Source organism: Rissa tridactyla, chromosome 5, assembly GCF_028500815.1.
Source record: "Rissa tridactyla isolate bRisTri1 chromosome 5, bRisTri1.patW.cur.20221130, whole genome shotgun sequence".
NCBI classification, from domain to species: Eukaryota; Metazoa; Chordata; class Aves; order Charadriiformes; family Laridae; genus Rissa; species Rissa tridactyla.
The window spans coordinates 16,580,315-16,600,283 of NC_071470.1; the positions used below are offsets into that span (position 1 = coordinate 16,580,315).

The 19,969-nt window shown below is 38.1% G+C and overlaps 1 protein-coding gene across 5 annotated transcripts in view; it reads right to left on the bottom strand.

Annotated features, from left to right (window-relative positions):
- Positions 1-3,003: 3,003 nt before the first annotated feature.
- The window catches only part of FAM114A1 (family with sequence similarity 114 member A1), a 39,060-nt gene continuing 22,094 nt past the window's right edge, over positions 3,004-19,969 (bottom strand). For 3 of the 5 annotated variants that reach the window (XM_054203614.1, XM_054203616.1, XM_054203613.1), the window contains exons 9-14: positions 14,650-14,735; positions 13,442-13,609; positions 12,047-12,186; positions 10,686-10,758; positions 7,947-8,000; positions 3,004-6,067 (exon numbers count right to left, since the gene is read on the bottom strand). In XM_054203614.1, the coding sequence (XP_054059589.1) occupies positions 5,966-6,067; positions 7,947-8,000; positions 10,686-10,758; positions 12,047-12,186; positions 13,442-13,609; positions 14,650-14,735 (623 nt within the window). In that variant the 3' untranslated portion in view covers positions 3,004-5,965. The remainder of the gene's footprint in view (positions 6,068-7,946; positions 8,001-10,685; positions 10,759-12,046; positions 12,187-13,441; positions 13,610-14,649; positions 14,736-19,969) is intronic. The other 2 variants (XM_054203615.1, XM_054203617.1) reach the window with 2 other exon arrangements.

Sequence of the window (19,969 nt, forward strand, 5' to 3'; positions counted from 1 at the left end):
TCTCAAATCACTGCAGAATTTCTAAGGCCATTTTAGTCAGTGTTTAAATGCTTCAAATGATGGCACTATCTATCACTCATCCCCTTCAGTAATCCAGAGACCATGTTGATAGGGGCAGCCCTGCTCCTTGTGACCCCAATTTAATTTCCTTTCTGCTATAATTTAATTCCACTATTCTCGCTGCCTATAACCTCCCTCTGTTCTTTTCCTTGGGTGGCTAAACTGTGACTTACTATCCTATCACCCACAGTTATCCCACAGCTCTCCAAGTGTTTGGTTTTATACCCTGGAAGGTTCCATCTTTCAAGTTACCTTTACAAAACACCAAGTAACAAGTCAACCTAAGAGGCTCTTACAAGATTTTAATCTCTGTTGAGTAGAGTTTACCTTGTCTTGCAACTTATGATCCAAACTATAGGGAACAGGGGGAGAACGGGGAGACACTGGTAAGAAAAAAATGTGATCCTAAGGTAATTCAGGTTGAAAGGGACTTCAGCCAGTATCTAGTCCAACCTCCTTATGCTGGAGGAGGAAGGCAGGCACTAAAAAGCAACCAGTTTAGTGTCCTCCCATTTTCTCCTGAGACCCTCTGGCTTTCTCTCCTCCCATGTCCTCTTAACTCCTTGTCTTCACGTCTGGCTTTTTCAAAACTGAACATGAGGAGAGAATGGATGTCCTGGTGCAGCTTCTCAAGCACGAGATGATGGGCGGGGGGGAAGAACCTCTGAAACCAGTGGGGAGAGATGTGAAGGTGGAGGAGAGTGGGGTGAAGAAACCTGGTGGGGAAGGCAAAACTGAAAGCATATGGAAACGCGCAAAATGGGCACGGGGCAGAACTGGTAAGGGAACTGGAGGAAAGGCACAGATCACCTTAAATACTGGCATTGTGTAAACTGCTGATACAGTGTCTGAGACAAGTAAGGGCATGAAGAGTAGGGCTGCAGTTTTACAGGTCTAGAAAATGGGCTGAGAGGCTTCTGAAGGTGTTTAGAAGTTATTTGAATTACCCAGTAATTTAAAAGATGGGTAGACATGGTGCTTAGTGCTGTGGTTTAGTGATGGTTTTTGTCAAAGTTAGGTTGATGGTTGGACTCCATGATCTGAAAGGTCCCTTCAAACCTAGACGATTCTATGATTCCTTTTGCACATTATTGCAGTGTTGCCTCAGAAATACTCTTTCACTCCTTGGGTGAAAGTTTTGAAAGGCAGAATTAAGAGCTAGTGCTCTGCTTTGCATCAACCAGAGAACGTCCTCCACGGACTGCAAAGGCAAGCTGTGGAAAGGAGACCAATAAGGACACATTTAGCAGGTGTGTGCTCAGGCACTTTTGGGGTGCAGGCAATAAAGGAAGAATAAGCACTGCAGATCCAGAGTGATCAAATTAGCTGTCTTCTTTCCTTTGAGCTCTTCCTCTTTGAATGTTCTTATCTTTCACTTACTTCTTTCAAGTTCATGCAGATTTTTGTTCTACTTCAGAAGTGCTGTTACTCCAGTTCTGCTGGAACTAATCAGATGTCATCACTTGTTTATTTTGAACAATGCTGAAAAATTCTTTTAGAGAGCCTTTTCTCTAATCCAACCTTCAAAATTGTTCATATTTCCAGAAAGCACATCTTTTTTTTTTTTAATCTTTGAAAATAGTTTTCCCTCTTCCATCTTGTTAACGCAGCTCAATTTTTGACATTTTATTTTCAATTCTAAAACTGCACGCTGTTGTCAATATTATGAATGCTGAGAAGGAGAGCACAGGAAATGTACAGGTCGCACACTAAAAGCAGCTGGTTATGTCCTCATATTCTCAGCAACAAAGACCTGAGACAGAAAAAAAAGTGTTTAAAGTCCAGAGGGCTTTCCAGTCAGACTGTGAGAATTTCAAAGTAGGTCAGACTGGCTGATGGTGTCACGTTAAGCCTTGCTCCGAGATGGGCTTTAAAAAGAGCCCAGGAAAGTCCTTTTCCACTCTTTACATTCTTTTGAGACTCACAGAAAGGACAGGGCTGTCATTTGAAATAGAAGTGGAATGTCTCAAAGATAATCCTATGAGCTGGGTGACTGCTTCTATGATAAAAACACTTCTGTGCATCAGAAAAAAGGTGAAAATCTGTATTTGTCACTCAAAATACTATGGCATTTCAGACTCATTAAAGTTGTTATGAATCCCGACTGGTGGGTGACACTGGAAATACCATTAAAAAGCATCTCAAATTATAATGGTTGTGATTTTGTATTATACGATTGAGGCACATTTTAGAGGAAGATGTTAACGGCTTCAGTGGATGATCTAAGCGGCATGAAAAAAGTGGAAGAGACAGTTCTTTTGTTTAGCTGTCTCAAGCAATGGATACTGGAGCGTAGGAGCAAATCATGGGGAAGAGAAGTTTACACATGAATAGACTAGAATAGACTATACCCTAAAAAGCAGCAAACAACTTGCAGCTTGCTTTGTTTTGTTTGCCTTAAAAAAAAATAAATAAAAAATCAAATACCTTAAAAAATACAGCAAATGGCTTGTCTAATAGGTTACTGCTAGCTCATCCTTCAGTGATGACCTGTAATAGTCGTACACAGTAATCCATCTGCAAGGCTGGAGGTGTGCAGACATCGTTTTAAGTTTCATCTTGATAAGTCTCTCAACTTAGTGCAAAAGCCTGTCTCCTTTGTCTCTGCATAAAAAGGCAGGCTCAGAAGTGAATGGAATGCCATGAAAAACAGATCTGCTCAAGAGAACAGGTAATTTTCATGATCTAGGTTATTTTTGAAATAAATACTTAAAACCTAGTAGTTTGGCAAGTGCCGAGGCACACTCAGTCAACTGACCTGGAAAAAAGTGCTGATGAAAGAAAGAACATTTTCCCTTAAAAGTTTAAGGCAACATCTGTTTTTGTCAGACTCGGTAAAATCACGCTCATCATTCCAAAGGTAAATCACAAAATCAGAATGTGAAAGACTTCACTGAGTACATCCTCCCATCACATTATTCTTCAAAACGTTCTTTTTTAGTATACCGTCTCAGTTTGGTATCGCAAATTATTTATTTGGCTGATGGAAAAATACAAACCAATGTAAACAAAATATTCTGGTTACATCCACATCGTACTTTTCTGCTGAAATATTATTGACGTAAAATTGATTTAAAAATATAATATTCAGTTTTCGTAGGACAAGATGATTGCATCTGAGACCAGATGGAGTATCCCTATGCTCATATTCTGTCCTACTTCCCTTCCTACATTGTATGGATGAAAATACTTTAAGTCCACGTGTTACTTTTTATAACTTCTTTTACTTTAGGGTAAGGAACTTTATTCAATACATACCTAATTTAAGCAAGGCAGTGAAACATCTAGTAAGAAGTATCTCAGACAAGCAATCTTTGTCTTAAGAATGCCCCTTAAAGATTTCAAACATTATCCCCTGAGGCTTCTAATACTATATTGTTCAGCCTCTGCTAAAAGGCACCACTATTACTCAACATGTTTTTCTGACAGGTTGAACACTATATAGCCTGCACTGCATTTCAGAGAAAAAAAAAAAGATCCATACAAAAAAGTCACTAAAATCATTTATGCCTGAAAACATTAACTCGGCACAGGAACAGTATCAAACAGCTATTGCTATGTTCTATGACTCCTTTGGCAGTAATACTGCGTTTACAGATACCTGATGCAGAGCTCTACTCCAATGTGGACAGAAAGGCTTCTTGATGAAAAATAATGATAAAATTAAAGTTAAAAAAAATCTGGGATACAATGATTGATAGGAGAAAACATTAGATTTTTTTTGACAGTGTTTCTTCCAAAAATAAACAAGCTTTTAAACAGGTATTATGTTCTGCTTGCCAGCACGGAACAACAGAAAAAAAATGCTTTAAACAAATAGGCCTTTTTTACTGAATGCTTTCACTGGTGTCCACGTCTTTAAAACTGATAATTGCTCACAATCAAGTGTATGGAGCAAGTACATGGTCCCCAGTAATCTGCACTGAGGAGCTGCTCTTCTGGATCAAAGTGTGTATGCAAGAACGACCCCTGGTCAAGTAAGTACAAAAGCCAGAGGAGCACTGGGTATGACGCAGTGTTTTGCATCCACTAAACATTATTTTGTAATAAGCTTTTGAAAAGATGCTTTCAGAAATAAAGCAATGCCAGGCGGAAGTGTTGTGGATCCAATGGTTGGTGGGAGCTGTGTCGTACCTTTGGGCTAGCAAGTCTGCTTCCCACTTGCATTTTCCCGTGTCCCTCTTTTTCCCACGTGGAGGTAACGTTAGCTGTTCACTACGGCATAAATACCAATGAATGTCAAGCTTTGCCTGCCTTTGCAGCTGCCAAGGGGCTTTCTTATTTTTGTTCACATGACTGTACGCGTTTTTTTTACATTCTGTGCAAGTGGATTTGAAGACCGTACTGCTTCTACTTACCCAGAAAGATATTTCAAATCTGTTCAATTACAGGGTGGCAGAAAACAGATTTTGCGTAATAAACCTTATTTCAGGGATAGTGAAAATTTCATCTCTAAATAACGAAAGACGGAAAAGTCACAATGTGCGTGACAGCAGAACAGGGACCACAATTAGTGTAAGACACAAACAGACCTTTCTGTCCTCTCTTGTCTGGACTCATAAAAGTTACCATGTGCAAAGCAGATGCATGGTTTCTCTTTTCTAACAAAAATGGTATTTCTTCATGCTCTCTTTCATTATTTTTATGATGTATGAACTATGCTTCTATGATTAAACATATTCAGATGTTAACTACAATTAAAAAAGCATTTAAATACAATTCATGAGTGTATCGAGAGGGAAAAAATACAAAATAGCGTAAAGAAACGTAGTAAACAATGAAAATCCAGGAGAACAGGCTACATAAAATATTGGAAGGTTCTTCCTGTCTATGAGGTAAACTAGCCTAAATAAACGCTGAGGTTCACAGCTCAGGATTTTAAGCTATGGACAAATTATCACGGTTGCTAGTGTTATTATGAAACGTCATTCCTGCTGCTCAGTTAACGCTCTGTCTAGCTCCTGCCTCAGAGAAAAGGCGATTGCTCTGACATACGACCTCCCCACCCAAAGCCATTCTCTCATAACTTCTTTTCACAACTTCCTTTCTATGCCCCGAAACTCTCACATGTAACACATGTGAGAGGAGATTATTTTGGGGGCGTTTAAATTGCCAAAGAAAAGGGAAATTTTCTATTCCTTGCATATGAAAAAGATTACTTTAGCCTGCAATGTTGTTCAGCTGTTGGAAGTCAGAAATAGACATAGATGAATATAAAATTATGGGTCAGCAAATGTAGAGCTTTACCCATACTCTTAACTGGCTCAGAAAATTTCTCTTCAGTATAATTCTGTGTGCATATCCTCCATAATTTTAATTTAGTAAAGTTAATGCCTATTACTGTACAACTCTTTCAACACAAAGTGTTACGTAAGCGGTACAAATTATGATGATGTTATTATTTGCTACCGTAAAAAGTATTTAACAAGCAGAATACTATGATAATTTGTTCACATTGGCTAAAACTGAATACTGGAACCAACTTTTGAAATATATGTTTTTAACTGACAGGATGCAAACAATGGAAATGGTCATTTGGGCTGAAATGTTTTAAAAAACTTTACGTTCCAATTTGCCTCATACATTGTCTACAACTGAAAGCGTCAACGTTTAGAATCTGCATTTAAGTCAATGCTAACATCAATAAACTTCAGTTTAAATTAATGCAAAGGATATAGTTTAATGGAAAAGAAATTACTCACGTTACTAACTACTTCTAAAGTCTAAAAGTCTGAAAGAGTTTCAAAATGTTGTTCAATACTGTATGTGCAAAACCGCGTTTAGTGTCTTCAGAGGACTCCAAGTGGCCAGACACCTCTCATACCATCTCTTCTATCGGCATACATCAAAGACATCAGGTCTGTGGTTTCTGTTAAGCCCCATGGTGACAACTGCTGGGAAACTGTCACTCTTGTGCTTTCAAACAACTGGTCTGGATATGTGAAATTTGCAGCACTGGAAGCAATAGCTGGAAAGCATCCTGAATATAAGTAGTGCTGTTGCAACCCTAATGGGGAGACAAAACACGGGGCTCATCAGTATAGTTGTCATGTATTTCAGGAATTACATTGTACTTTTTAAATAAACTTTTTTTTTTTTAACATCTGCATCGTGCTATATTAACATATGTATTCACACAAGATTTTAGAATCTGTAGATAACAAAAATGACAAATTACAACCGTGTACAGCTAACAGGGATAGCCTGAATCGCTATACAGAAATCTGATTTCCCCCCAGTTTGAACTCTTGGATAGGTTTGTTTGTAATGTGCGTAGAATAAAATGGTACAGTGTTCAGAAGTAGATTTGACTTTTTAAATACAAACCAGCTAGTCTTTCCACCAACAGACTAATTCTGAATTTGCTGCAGGTAAAAGAAGTGTCACTGAAATTATCAGGTTTTAACACGTACTACTATTTTTGGAATTTCTAATACTGAATGGTATAGCAGCTTGTAATTCTCCACGAACCTAGGCTGCGCTAACACACATTTGTATACAAATATGGTATTTAAGAAGTACAAAACATTGTATTCCACAATTCCAAACATTCCCAGATTTTACAATTCCTGGAGCACAGAAAGATACGTCAGCTGCAACAGCAAATTTACCCTGTAACAAAAGGAACCGTATAGTAATCTTTACTACAGTTCTAGTCAACTTGCCATGATTTTCCTTAAAGGTATTGTTAATTGAGTGCAAAACTGTTTATTGTAAAACAATCTTTTCCTCATTTTTAAGGAAACACAACTATTAGACACAGAATGACAATTTGTAGTCACTACTATATGTTTATTTATGTTTAAAGAGAACTGTGATCGAATTAACAGAGTTAAAAGAATTTGTGCTGCAGATAGCACACATTTTAGTACTTTATGAGCGTATTACTCCCTCTTGATCTCTTCTCTTTTCAGTAAAACTGAGGCATGTTTTACTCACTGTGCTTTTCTGATGAAAAATACCTCATGGTGTTTAATAGAAGAGGTAACTCATAGATAATAGCGTCTAATAAAAGAGATCACTCATGAACATTTTGGTGAAGTCTGACACGTGGTTATCCATGGGCTGACCAAGCCTGCTGCTAGACAGTGAATCTTTGTAGAAATCTAAATGCCTGTGGATGGGAAGCTCTGTGGCATACCTGCAAATTTTAAAGAACAGAGTAGTCTGAAACTACTGGAACAGGTTGCCCAGGGAAGTTGTGGATGCCCCGTCCCTGGAAGTTTTCAAGGCCAGGCTGGATGAGGCTTTGAGCAACCTGGTCTAATGGGAGGTGTCCCTGCCCATGGCAGGGGGGTTGGAACTAGATGGTCTTTAAGGCCATAGAATCATAGAATCGTAGAATTTTCTAGGTTGGAAGGGACTTTTCAGATCATCGAGTCCAACCATCAACCTAACACTGACAAAAGGCACTACTAACCCACGTCCCTCAGCACCACGTCTACCCGTCTTGCTGAAGGTCCCTTCTAACCCAAACCATTCTGTGATTCTATGATTCTAAACACTTCGCAATATCTGAAGTAGGTAACGGAACAGTAAGAATAGACTTATCCCAGGTAACTTGTGTATAGGTTAGAAAGGGTTAAACAGCACGTTGCGAATTGTCTCCTGTGCTCTGACCTATACAGCAGCAGAATTTAAGAGCTGGCCAGCCTCCCTTCAGTCACACAGTTCTTAAGGATCCTCAGTAAATGCAATATCACAAGTATAGTAGTTGTGGGAAAGGCTGAATACAAAAACGAGAGGTTTGTGAGCTGTCACTGAAGAGCCAGAATGATATTGTCGTTACTTTTTATATAGTTCTTTCTTCAGACATAAATGCAACTATTTCATTTCAAAATCATTTTACTAGAACATTTTCTAATGTGAAAAAAGTGAAGGCTTACCTCTAATAGCACGCTGTCGATGATGGGGTTAAGAACCTCTGCCTTCATACTGCTCTGTAAAACAGAAAATAGAATAAAATGCCAAGACAAGAAATACATTTAACAGAAATATATTGGTATCTGAGAAGCGGCTTTATGAATTCTATAAAGGTCTTGCTTCACCTTGATTCTTATTCAGACTGTTTTTCACAGTATTCCTGATAACTGTGTCTACATTTCATACACACTTCAGTAGACCCTACATATTTCTATCACTGAATACAATGAACTAAGACAGGCCCAGGGTTTTACTTTTTCATCAATTTTCAAATTGCCTGGTTTCCTATGGATGTGAGATTTATGTGATGACATTGTATGTCCATCTGTCTGTCAGTGCCCTTTTCAACTCCTCCAAAATTTTTTAACTCCTTGCTCATTTTCATGGAAACAAGAAGGAAAAATACAGGTCAGAAGGAAAATGAAGTTTCACAAATATCTGTGGTTAGGAGGAAATGAAAGGCCCAGATTAGCTCCCCTGCGGCAGAAAAAAGAAGTGAAACTCACATCCCCAGTCTGGAGGCAGTACATGTTGAGCTGGACGGTGCAGGCTGGCCAGTAAATACAGCTCAGCATGCATCGCATTTTTCTCAACCCCCAGACAGGAATAAAGATGGGTACAATGAGTAGTGACACTACTAGAGGCTAAAAACCAAGATTTGCCACTTCTTCTGCTTTTTAAAATGGCAAAAGAGTTCTTTCCTTTTTTTATTCTCACTGCTTTTTGCATTGTGGTTTTTTAGAATGATAGTAACCTCCAGCAAGAGCTGCATTCTTTCAATAACAAATGGTGGACCTTATTAGAACAAAGGAAACACAATACTGATTAATTTAACCAAGGATTTCCACTTACAATCTTGTGGCTTTCACATTACAGATTTAAAGAAACATAAACAACTTAATTTTAGTTTGGAGAAAGATGGCAGAACAAAGAGAAGATGGTTAGACAAAGGAGGAGCAGTTTTACTGTCAGTTACTAGAAAATCCATTACAAAGTGCACTGTTCAGTTGATTGTCAATAAACTGAAACAGGTGGAGAGCAGTATCAATTAAATACTATTGATTGTATGAATCAATAAGTTAAAGTATTAAAGAAATCTTGCGTAGCAAACAAAGCTATTATTTCTTACTTCTGCATTACTGCTCACTCAGCAACATTATAGACTACGTGTACAGCCAGCATGACAACTAACGTCTGAATTATACAGGTATAACTAGAGGGATGGTATTATGTTTGAAAAAATCAGTATTTTCTGTTCTAAGCCATTTCTCAGTTTCCCACGAGTTAATGCCCTTTGCAGGATACTGGAATGTGTTTGTGAACCTGGGTGCTGTTGGCAGGATGAGGAGGAAGTTGAACCACTGGGACATGGACGAAGATGTGTATTTCCTACAGTCCCATGTGACAGGTGCTCCTTACTCTCCTACTGATCATGGTAAGCAAAAGGCCCGTATCTTCCTCCAAAAGCCTACAGGGATGGGACAGCACATAAAGATCACCAGCCTGCCCTACTAAAATGCTCTTCTAGAGAGTATTTTGGCAATGGGAAGTGTCTTTGTGTTCAATTTCTTACGTGTCCACACAAATGTCCATGAAAGCAATCTGGTCCTAAAAACAGTACAGAGTTGGTAAGAACAAATCCTAATGCAATGTTTATGAACGCTTTAGTTTCCCATTTTCTGAGTTGAACTGGCTTAATATTTCATGTGCAATTTATTTTTATATGTCCATGCATGTATTTATTGCTAGCGTCACACACAGATATGCTAAAATACAATCCCAAAATGCAAAACAAGCAGTTTCTCCCAGAGTAATGGGAAGGAATGTAAATTATTCAGAATAAAAGCAAGCCAATAAATCGTGTTCTCCACAAATAACTCTGAAAAGACTTGCTCTGAGATGCGCTGGAAGAGCTCACGGGAGAACTGGGAAAATTTCCTTTGATGTATGCTCGTGCTTTCATGGAGTAATCCATTCTTACTCCTTTTCATGGAGTGATCAGTTCATTTACAGAACAATTTCAGCAACAGCACAATTTTTGCCTCTGGATCCTGCTACAGTACTCAGATGCCAGTCATCTTTGAAACGTCTTGAAAGGCAGGATACTATTTTTAGCAAAGATGTTCACAGACAAATGGATGTTCCTAAATGAAATATCTTGAGATATAAGTCAGAGTGATTTTTTTTAAGATGGACAACCAAACAGATTTTCTAATCTCTTAAACCTTTTGCAAAGACAGTGGCCCTAGGCCAGGAGATTTAGCAAAGGCTAAGACGACAGCTCATGAAACCATCTTAAGGTATTGGAAGTCTTATCTGTTAATAACTTTTAGACAAATGCATTCAAAAGAGACAGGCTGAGTAGGAGAAGAAAATACCAAGTTGTGGGACTTCAAATGTGGGGCCCTTTCAGTACCAGAAGAAAAGGAGCGCTGAGTGGCAGTCAGGAAAAATGGGAAATGGTGTTTAGAAAGAGAGATTTTAGAAAGCAGGGGACACACTGCCGTCTATCAAGACTCATAATCTTTCTCTGCAACAGGGAATCTGCTGTAAAAATGCTTCGTGTTCTTGATCTGAGTAAAGAAGTGCCCTCTTTCCTAGTACCTCATGTAAGGCCACTGGACTTGGGTAATGATTTCTGTTTTAAGAAGTGAATTCTGTTAAAAAAAGCCCAAATGCTACATAAAATGCTGTTATCTTACCCCAGCTGCTGTTAAAGAATCGGAAAACTTCTTTGATAAACATGAAACTTCATTGCACATGGCACTTGTTAAACTGGTTCAAAAAAAAGAGAGACAAATATAAAAATACATCCTTGTCCTGTCAACAGATAAAAACCCTATGACTGTCCCAGGCACAAACTTAATCTCAGAAGCCAAGAATGTTCTTAAGGCAATTTTGCTTCTAGTAATTTTTTAAATATTTTGGGGTTGCCTTTTTTCCTGATACCGTTTTTATATTACTCCACTGAAAAATCCATTGTTCACTACAGCAGCAAGATGATGTCACGTTGACTCAAACATTAGTCTTTTCTGATAGGGCAATGTTTCAATTTTTCAAATTCTAAACTTCTAGTTTAACTATCGTTTTTGTGATGACTGCAGCAACACAACTCCTAATAATACTGTTGGAAATACATCAAACTTTAATGAGAACAGTGAGAAGTTTCCTATTTAAACAATAAAACCTCTGCTCTACTGAAAGAGGAAGTACCCTTGTGGTTAAAATACGAGAAAACAAAGAGATCTAGTTCTATTCCTAGATCTTTCACTGTTTTGCTTAACTTTCACAAGCGCATCATGTAGAACCTCGTCCTGCAAGGTGCACAATACCTCAGCTCTAATTCTGAAAAATACTTGTTCAAGTACTATGTTTTAGACTGACGTGTTCCTATGGACTTTGCTATTGTTACTAGCATTCTTAAAGATAGGCACTTGCTTTAATACTTCACTTAATTAGGACTCAAGCGCTTACAACATCTTAACGTCAAAAACCACTGAAACCAGTAGAATCAATTACTACAGAGAGCTTGAGATCTGAATTTTGAGTCCCACTAGATAAACCGGCTTCTTGAATTTATGTATGTTTTGTCATTGTTTACTACAAAGTTGCTGACAAGTGTGGTCTTATTGTTTAGAACTACAGGTTGATTTTTGTAGATTTTTGACAGATAAACACTAGAGCAGGGAACTATTGGCAGATAATAAGACTGCATTATGCACTCTAAAAGCAAATTCTATATATGCTAGCACAGTAACTTTTGCAGAGGGAACAGGAAATGCAACCTAAATTAGCCCGCACATTTACTTGCTGGAGCAGAAACAACTTTCAGCCTATGAATCGGTGATGTTTTTGTAAACATACATAGGTTAGCCATGTCGAAAAATGACAGGTAGTCTACGTAAGTCGGTTACATGAGAAAATATAGCACCAGGACCCCTGAAGCCAATCCTGTTTGCTGATCCATGAACTTAACTGTGTCTTCAAGTGCCAAAAGCTGAACAGAACTTCACGAGTTTTAAGCAAATGTCAAATGTTCATATATGAAATACATAATACTCACTTTGTCAGTACTTTTGCTTGATCTTGAGCTGTTTTTTCTACTTCCTGCCCATGTAGAATTAATTCTGCTACTTTATGAAGCTGTTCAATACAACGAGCAGTTACCTCAGCCAGACTTTCAATGGACAGCATGTAGATTTCCTTAAATTAAAACCAGGGAATAATATCATCAACACCAACAACAATAAATATACAAATAGACATATACATATAAAAGGATTTGAAACATAGGAGCCCTCCCCCCCGCAACTGGAAATACCACCACGTACATCGTGAAGTAATATCAGCCATATCATCCTCACAAACAATACTGGAAAATGAAATATCCACAGATTATAAAACACAGACCTTATACTCATCCTTGAAAATTAGTAAGAACAAGTCTACCATTTATTTGGATGGGAACTAGGTCAGGCTCTCAGATTTTCTAACATAGCACTTTTAAACCTCATCCTAACGAATACAAAATCCCTTAACTCTCGAATAAGTCATAACTACTTTCATATGGAGCCCAAAGTACTGAGTCATCCCTCAGATGAATCTCCAGAGTACAAATGGATAATTCTCCTAATAAAAAAGTGGGTTTTACCAAGAATGATAAAAAATTCCATCTAGCACTCTGGCATTACGGCTTTTACAAGCTGATGCCAGCTGGAAATGTGCAATATATCACATATATACAGTGTAACCCTGTTTTCTCCTTTGGACCTTTTTTGTAAGGAAACATGACAGATAATTTCCTTGTTAGGACTCATTCAAAATTCTTGACAAAGATACCAACCACATTTAATATTGCTGTAGCTTGCTGTAAAATATTAAATCACAATTAACCTTATCAACAAGAGGGGTTGTCTAAATGGACGCAATACTTTTAGCCTTCAGTACTATCTTTCCTAAAGAGAATTAACACTTGTGAGCTGCCTAAATAAAATTTCTGTTTTGTCTGTTTGTGATTTAAACTGTTTAAGAGTTTAAATAAAGTTTGAGATTTTTTTCCATGTATTGTTGCTGGGAGAGAGAGCTGCCAAGGAACACTGAGATATGACTTCAATGTGCTATCAACGTTATACCACAGAATCCCTTGGCTCACTGTATGTTGCGTATATGCACGCATACACACAAAAACATAGACAGAAAAAAATAAAAACAATAAAAATAAAAACCTGCTACCTCGAAAGTTACTTATGGGAACAGACTAACAGTAAAAATATTTATGTAAGTTAGTTTCCTATTGGGTCTACAGTGAGTAGCTATGTATTAATATTTCTTAATAGTTCCATGAGTTTAAAAAATACGGACAACATATAAAACCAACACACAAAGATAAAGAAGTAATCTCATCAAACAAAGTATTACAGTTAGCTTAATGAAACTTATTCTCCAAAAGCTATTTTACCTCCACAGTTTTGTTTTTATTTAATTCTAGTTTATCACTGTCAATTTTATCTTCTTTTTCAGTCTTTTCTTCACCAGGTTCTTCAGATTTTTCTTTTAGCGTCTCTTCTATGTCTACTGAGGTGGAAAAACTGGCTTCTTCAAGCCATTCATGAGCTTTTTTCCTAGCCTGCCAAACAAAAGAACAACCCCAAAGTTCAGTTCAAATAGGGAATATCAAATGATGTTCCTGAACATTAATTAACAAGTACTTTTTACAATCCAAAGTGTAAACATATGAAGCCTCTGGGTGGCATTTATTTAAGAAAATGTAGGGAGAAGCTTTTCTGACCACATAAAGATGGATCAGCGAGGGATAACCCCTCCACAGGTATGATATTCCTAAGCAATACATAGAGTTGGCATTAATAGCAAAGTTAGTAACATTTCAGCTTTATGAGGTGTCTTCCACAGGAATTTACATGGAAATAATTTTCCCAAATAAAAGAAAAGAAGGTGGTATAAAAAAAGAAAAAAAATGGAGAGGTAAGAGAGATGTACTAAACTCTTGAAGGAAAAATAAATAGAAAATCACTGTATCTTCAGATGCCTTCCCAGGCATGAAAGTAGATCAAAGTGGAAAAAACTTCAGACTATTGTTAGCATTAGTAGGAAATTTATGATTTCTCTTCTTTAACATGAAGTCAAATTAAAATATGTTAAGATCTAAACCTAAGATCAGCAGCAGGTGAATCACCTTTAAAGGGGCCTGATAGTAAAACCTTGACTAGTGATGTGACTAGCTTCTAGCCATCTAACTTTTGGATGACTGAAGCTGGGTGAGATAAATCCAAGACTTTGCTTCTAGCTGAGGTCTGGAGAAATCCCTCAGAAGAATAAACATAAGGAAGAAAACTAATTCTGAACTTGAGCTTTGTTCCCAGTATGCAAGACCAAATCTGCTGTGCTTGTGAACTCTGTTCTGCTGAGACATCCCTGGTTCAAGGCTTTCTAGCATGGCCCATCGCGCTAGCTAGTCACTGCTGTATTGCCTAACTAATCTCACTTCTTCTATGAAACCTCTTCCACGTTCATCATTTTAGTCTCACCATCCTGTACTTTGCTTTCTTAGCTGCCTGAACTGAGCTAGGTACTGCTCTGTGTCAGATTTCAGAACAAAGCCCTCTCTTTGTCCAAGAAACAGAGGGCAGCTCACTAACGGGTGCTAACCTTGTTAAGTTTGTCAGGAGTAGCAGCAACGTGCAATTCAAACAGCAGTTCAGTGAGCACGCTGACAAACTCTTCTCCCATATCTGCTGCAAAAAAAACACAAGACAATTTTTCTTAGGTTGTTGTCACTATAATATTTTACATGATCAAATACATCCAGTCAAATAATTTCCCCAAGCACTCTAGCATTTGAAAAACAGTGACAGGGACACAAGAAAGGGGTGTGTGGGTGTGGGTGTGTGTATATGCTCAAAGAAAGAAGAAAAAAAGCAACAGAGATACCTGTACAACCAGATATGCTAGCTTGACACTTCAACTACTCTTTCCACCCCATTCTAAATTCCACTAAGTTTCACGAAAACAGGTAAGAGGAGAAGCAGATAAATGATCCCTAGTTATCAATCTGATCTAGTTAAAGATGTCCCTGCTTATTGCAGGGGGGTTGGACTAGATGACCTTTAAAGGTCCCTTCCAACCCAACCCAACCCAACCCAACCCTTTCTATGATTCTACGATTCTATGATCTGACAGAAATACATGACCCACAAAATAACCAAAGAAGAGATACTAACCTCATCTTTCAAACCAAGGATTAAAAACAGCAGCAGGGCCAGAAACAAATAAGTTTCAGAGGAAGCATACTGGAAAATATATTCTTTATTGCTCTGTCTGCAAACCACAGCTAAGAGGTATGTTTTCTTTCTATTTTAAGATTATGCTTTGCTTAAATGAAGAACGTTTTCTGTTCTGCTTTGGAGTAATGAGCCTTAAAGAATCTGCACTTATATTTCAAAAGATTTATCAGCAAAGATAAATATCACTAGTATTCAAGCTTCACCTTTATTACATATATTCCTTTGACTACTTGCAGTTGCCATATTCTAACATGCTCTAAGTTCCTAAAAGTTGGTATTTTGGTTGGTTCTGTCCATCTGCACTTACTGAGTTGGGAATCTTCATTAACATTTCCTGGGGGAATATACCAAATACAGTTTTTTTAGCCTGATTAAGTTAAAAGGTCAAAGTCCCCATACTAAGCCTGATAAAAGTCCAGCTACTTAAAAAATGAATTTCAAGTCTTGCTCTATTCCTGCATTTTTTTTTATTTATTAGGTAGGGACAGTTTTTCCATTTTTTATGCAACCCTTCAGTACTGCGCTTAAAGGTGGAGGGCCATTACTCTCCAATGAGTTTGTGGATTTGGATAGAACTGTTGACAGTCATAGAATCATAGAATTATAGGCTTGGAAGGGACCTCTGGAGATCATCTAGTCCAACCCCCCTGCCAGAGCACGGTCATCTTAGAGCAGGTTGCACAGGAACACGTCCAGGCAGGTTTTGAATGTCTCCAGAGACGGAGACTCCACCACCTCTCTGAGCAGCCTGTTCCAGTGCTCTGCCACCCTCAGGGTAAAGAAGTTCTTCCTCATGTTTAGGTGGAACTTCCTATGCTCAAATTTGTGCCCGTTACCTTGCAACATGTGGAACGGCAGTGGAATCTGACAATTAGGTTATAATCTCCTAGAGCAAAGGACATCTCACCCTTGCTTGTAAAGACAGTGCTCATTTTTGGTGCTATAAAATAAATTAGTATTTAGCACAAAGAACTCTTCACCTGCAATGACCAAAAGACTGAGCTTTCCTCTTAACAGCTGGGGAACAGGTCGAGAAGAATGTATTCTGAAAGCCAGAGAGATGCACAGAGTTCATTTCACTAATGCCCTTATCAGTAAATTTTGGCAATAGAATTTTCAGGTTTTGCAATACAGCACCTCTTGGATACACTGAATTCACTTGTTCTTGAAACAATGCCGAATTGTTTTATAAACTGCAGCATGCTGAAAACTGATAAGCAGTTCGCTGGATAATATTACCAAAATTGTTGACAACTGTCATATTCAATTCAATACTCACTTTGGTTACTGTCTCCCTTAATCTCACATATGAAATTTTTGGTGTTAATGGCTTTCAAAAGGTAGGTAAAGCTACTTTTTCAGATATTCTCCTCTCATTATTTCATAAACAACTGAAAAGAAAAGAAGCTGCAGTGAAAAATACATGAAAGGGTTGCATAATCAAAGTGAGAGGAAACATTAGAGTGAAGGGTATGCATTTGGCTTTCTCCTGCTTGTGTCAGAAAGTATCTTTTCCCTTCCTTTCTTTTCATATTGATTTTGCACGTATCTGACTGTTAAGCAAAGACACAAAACCCCTACAATTCCAGTTTCAAGGTTGCCAAGAACAAAGCCTAGCCCCAATCCTTTCCCAAAACAGTCCTCCAAAGATCACCGCAGTAATTTCTCCTTGCATAGGACTGAAAGTGTTTACGGTAGAAACTGAAAGCAGCACTAACATCTCTGAATGAGATCCTGAGAGTCTAGGATAAGAAGGGATCCTGAGAGTTTACATAAAACAAACAGCTACCCTTTTCAAACACTTGAGTGCAAAGTACTGGCTTTCCTCCCAGCGCGTGTTTTTTTTGCTGAATATATATAGCACCGACAAATGACACCATATAAATAACATGACTTTGATGACGAGAAAGTGGTAACAAATTAGCAATAAGTGGTAATTAACTTGTTTTCAAATACTGCTAAGTGGCTAGATAAGATTTAACATTTTCCAACACCATTAGTTAATCTCTGTCTTTTGTAGAGGGGTGGCTTCCTTACATAAAGGAGAAAACACGAAGTTTTATTGAGCTGGGAAGCACAAATTAAAATCCTACTGAAGGTAAGTTAGTTGTAGTTTTAAACTGTTAGCAAGCAGGATTAAAACTCAAAATTCCTCCACGAAATTTAACATAGCCTGCTATCTCTTCCTAGCTTAGCTAGCTTAAGTAAAAATACATAATTCTGTAATAAAAAATACGCTATTAAAAGAGCACATGGCTTACTGACTTGATTTTAGAAGTGTAAAACCTATTAAATGTGCTTAACAGGACCTTAATTTTATTAACTAGCTTGAGCTAAGAACACAAACTAGAGTGAAGCCTTCTCTTCACAGCAAGTCATGAGCTACATTTAATCCCGGTCAGCCAACCTGCTGTTAAACTGTACTGTCTTTTATCTATGCTGGATGCCAAATCACGTTTAAAATTTTTGCTAACATTAAACACAGACTATTTTCTGAATGTAAACATTAATTATGCCACAGAAATATGCTTAAGGTCCCAGCAAGTCATTTCAGGTAAACAATTCCAGTTTAAAAATAAAGCCAAACAACTCAAACCTGGTCCCTGGAAAGCTAAACTTACTTGTAAAATATGACCAGAACACTAAGTGTAGTCAACAGAAAGTCACTGGAATCCGTTTTAAATTATGTAAAGATTGGCAAACCAAAGTCTGAATGAAGCATTAAACTGTTTAACAAAACTGTGCTCCACCAGGGCAAACAGAGATGCAAATCACACAGAACGTTACATGTAAACGTGGTGGATATTGTTTTTATCTAAAAATGGCAGACAATTGTCATGTAAGGGCCTGTTAATGGAATTCTTTAAGTTTTACAAGGTTTTATGCATTTGCTGCACTTAATAAAAACACTTAAGATCCTGCGCATTAATGAATTTGGGAAAAAGGTTGGTATTCCCTGACTCAGGAAGATCACAAGAAGCCTTCACACACTCCAGTAAGATTTTAATGAAGATAACATATCTTTGTGAAGGGTACCCGGACTAGGGCACTGTCTAGAGGGGATGTGTCAAAGCACTGTACAGTGTTAGGAGCACTCTCAAGGCAGAGTTTTATGTACGATGGATTATGGGTGAGAGACGGAGGAAAGATGTAAAGGCCACAAGTCCCAGGTTAGAAGCTTGACTACAGAACTGTCAGCTCAGCCCTAACAGAAAGTGACTTTGAGAAGTGATTAACCTTTCTGTTCTTTTGGTGTCCTCCAGTGAACTAAAATTTATCCAACTTAATACTGATACATGAAATTTATCTGTAGTTCAAATGCTAATAAATCTTGAGCCTTAGTGCACTAAAGGCCGTGCGTAATTTTGAACTGCAGCCTGAAGTAACACCTGCTCAGCTGTAAGGTGGAGAGAGCACGTGTATGGTTATTATTTCCACTGTCAGAGAGAGGAGGGTACATTTCACTGCTGACTGATTTGCTTTTGCAGGGGAAAACCTGCATCATGATCTGATTTTGTCTTTTTTTTTTTTTTTGAAGGTGCACATTGCCTTGGTCCCAGCCTATTTAGAAGGCCAGGCCAGTTAACGTTTCGAGGAATGAGCTTCACTGAACAAACAGAACTTCTGACCAACAGCGAAAACATCACTTTATGCAAGAAACAGAGCTTTTCCTGGGGGCTGGACTCAAAGCAAAGAACTATTTCCTGCAGAAAATAAGGAATAACAAGTATCTCATGAATCCTCACTCTTAAGTAGGTATAACACTTCCTTGACTTCTATTTGTCACAAACCCACTTTTTAAAAAAGTAACAAGGGAAAAAAACAGTACAAAACTCTACCATACTAAGACTACACTGAACACTTGCTGTCCTCCCTGAGAAGAAACAATAAGCTCCCTGTGAGAGATATCAGGCATACTGAGTAAGCACTGCTAGAAAGAGCAGTCTGAGCAGAAAAGACTTTCTGGTTAGAACGTGTGGATGTTAAGACAATTTTTCTAACTTTTCAGAAGGCTACAGAAATCCTATCTCATCATCTTGCACAATGTAGGTTTTATGGGCAAAGCACCCCTGAGAAGATCAAGAGGATGTGGAAGAAGTATCTTTTTATATTTCTGTGTTTCTGAAACTCAACAACATGGTGTTTAATGGCATGAGCCAGTCCTCAGTCAGGTCAAAGATATTGTTTCTATTAGCTGGAAGAGGTTTGGTATGGGAGACATGAACTACGGTGGCTTAAGCTAACTTCTTATCCTTCTGTTCCCAGCCTGTTCTGGGGAATGCCAAAATTCCTCACCTGTTTAGGACACCTATTTTGCCCCGAACCAAAGCACCCACCCATTTTATTGTAACTTTTGTGAGCTGATCTATGGACTGCCACGCTTGTCCCATTCTCTCTGATGCTGTGCACTATGTCATAGTTATGGCACACTTCTGCTACTTCTTTCTCGCACTCCACATGCCACATCTTGCCAAGCAATACCTAGAAAGCAGCTTTGCCACTATGTTTTGAAGTGACTTTCCTTCAAAAAGTTCAGGGTTCTTAATCCCTTTATTACACTCTAATCTTTTCCCTATCTAGCAAGGGAGGGTGCAAAGTAAGGATGAAGTTGCTAAACACAAAAGCATTGCCAAACACTCCTAAAGTTTCAGATTACACAATTTCATAAAACGATTCTGTAAGCA